Raw genomic sequence first — 942 nt, 5'->3', positions numbered from 1 at the left:
ACAGACGTGCAATGGATGTCACGTGTACAGGACAAATTAACACAAACATATTGTACAATGACTGATAAAATGACAATGAATTATAATGAATGATAAAAATGATTACAGTAATAGATATGGTAGTAATAATGACAGTAATAATATATGTAGTGTAGTATTATTTGCTCTGTCTGACGAACAGCAGAAGTGTGATGATGGATTCAAACTCACGGTTTCAGTGTTGAATCCAGTGGTCGGTTTGACCCCGGAGCAGATAGCCATGGCTGCACGTTGGTAGTTTATTGCTCTGAATGTGATAAAACCTGGTTCAAACTCCGCTTTCAAATAAACAGAAAAAAACCATGAGTTTTCCAAAGACTACCTTGATAAGCAGGCACCGTTTTGTATCTTTACTATGGTAACAAAGGTCAGAGGATGGGGCTGTCTCACTCCATCGACACAACAGATAGGTACATAACTCAGAAGCCAATTGGAAAATATCTTACACTGTAGATGCATTGACTAATTTTTGGAATGACCATAATCCAGAATGATATCCGCTTCCATCTATGACAGTGAAAAATCCCTTTATTGTATCCATTCAACTCTTGTTACATGAGCTCTTACTTCTTGATTTGGGTCCATAAAACATCTTGGTGGACTCTTTGTCTCCATGGTCATACACAATGGGAACAGCTGGGCCTCTGTTGCTGCACGAGCCAATATTGTATCTCACTGGATATTGCTGGAACAAGACAATTTCATAAACCTGAATGTTTGCTCGTATATACCTTAACCTTTTTTTGTTTGTTTTTGCAATAAACACACTGAAAATACAAAGTTACCTTGAAGAGCTCAAAGAGGTTTCCTCCATACAGGCGGAGGAAGCGGTTGCTGGTGTGGTAGCGGAGGATGGCTGCCAGGTTCCAGTGCTCCACTGGGAAGTTGTTGGGAACGTGCCAC

At 40.0% G+C, this 942-nt stretch overlaps 1 protein-coding gene across 1 annotated transcript in view; it reads right to left on the bottom strand.

Moving 5' to 3' along the window:
• Window positions 1-942, bottom strand: part of LOC104923172 (intelectin) — a 3,431-nt gene that overhangs the window by 699 nt on the left and 1,790 nt on the right. The window contains exons 7-9 of the mRNA XM_027276361.1: window positions 825-935; window positions 607-724; window positions 211-317 (exon numbers count right to left, since the gene is read on the bottom strand). Of these exons, the coding sequence (XP_027132162.1) occupies window positions 211-317; window positions 607-724; window positions 825-935 (336 nt within the window). The remainder of the gene's footprint in view (window positions 1-210; window positions 318-606; window positions 725-824; window positions 936-942) is intronic.

Source organism: Larimichthys crocea, unplaced genomic scaffold (genome assembly GCF_000972845.2).
Source record: "Larimichthys crocea isolate SSNF unplaced genomic scaffold, L_crocea_2.0 scaffold35, whole genome shotgun sequence".
NCBI lineage: Eukaryota > Metazoa > Chordata > Actinopteri > Sciaenidae > Larimichthys > Larimichthys crocea.
The sequence above is the reverse complement of the archived record's forward strand: the minus strand, read 5'-3'. Positions and strand labels throughout refer to the sequence as shown.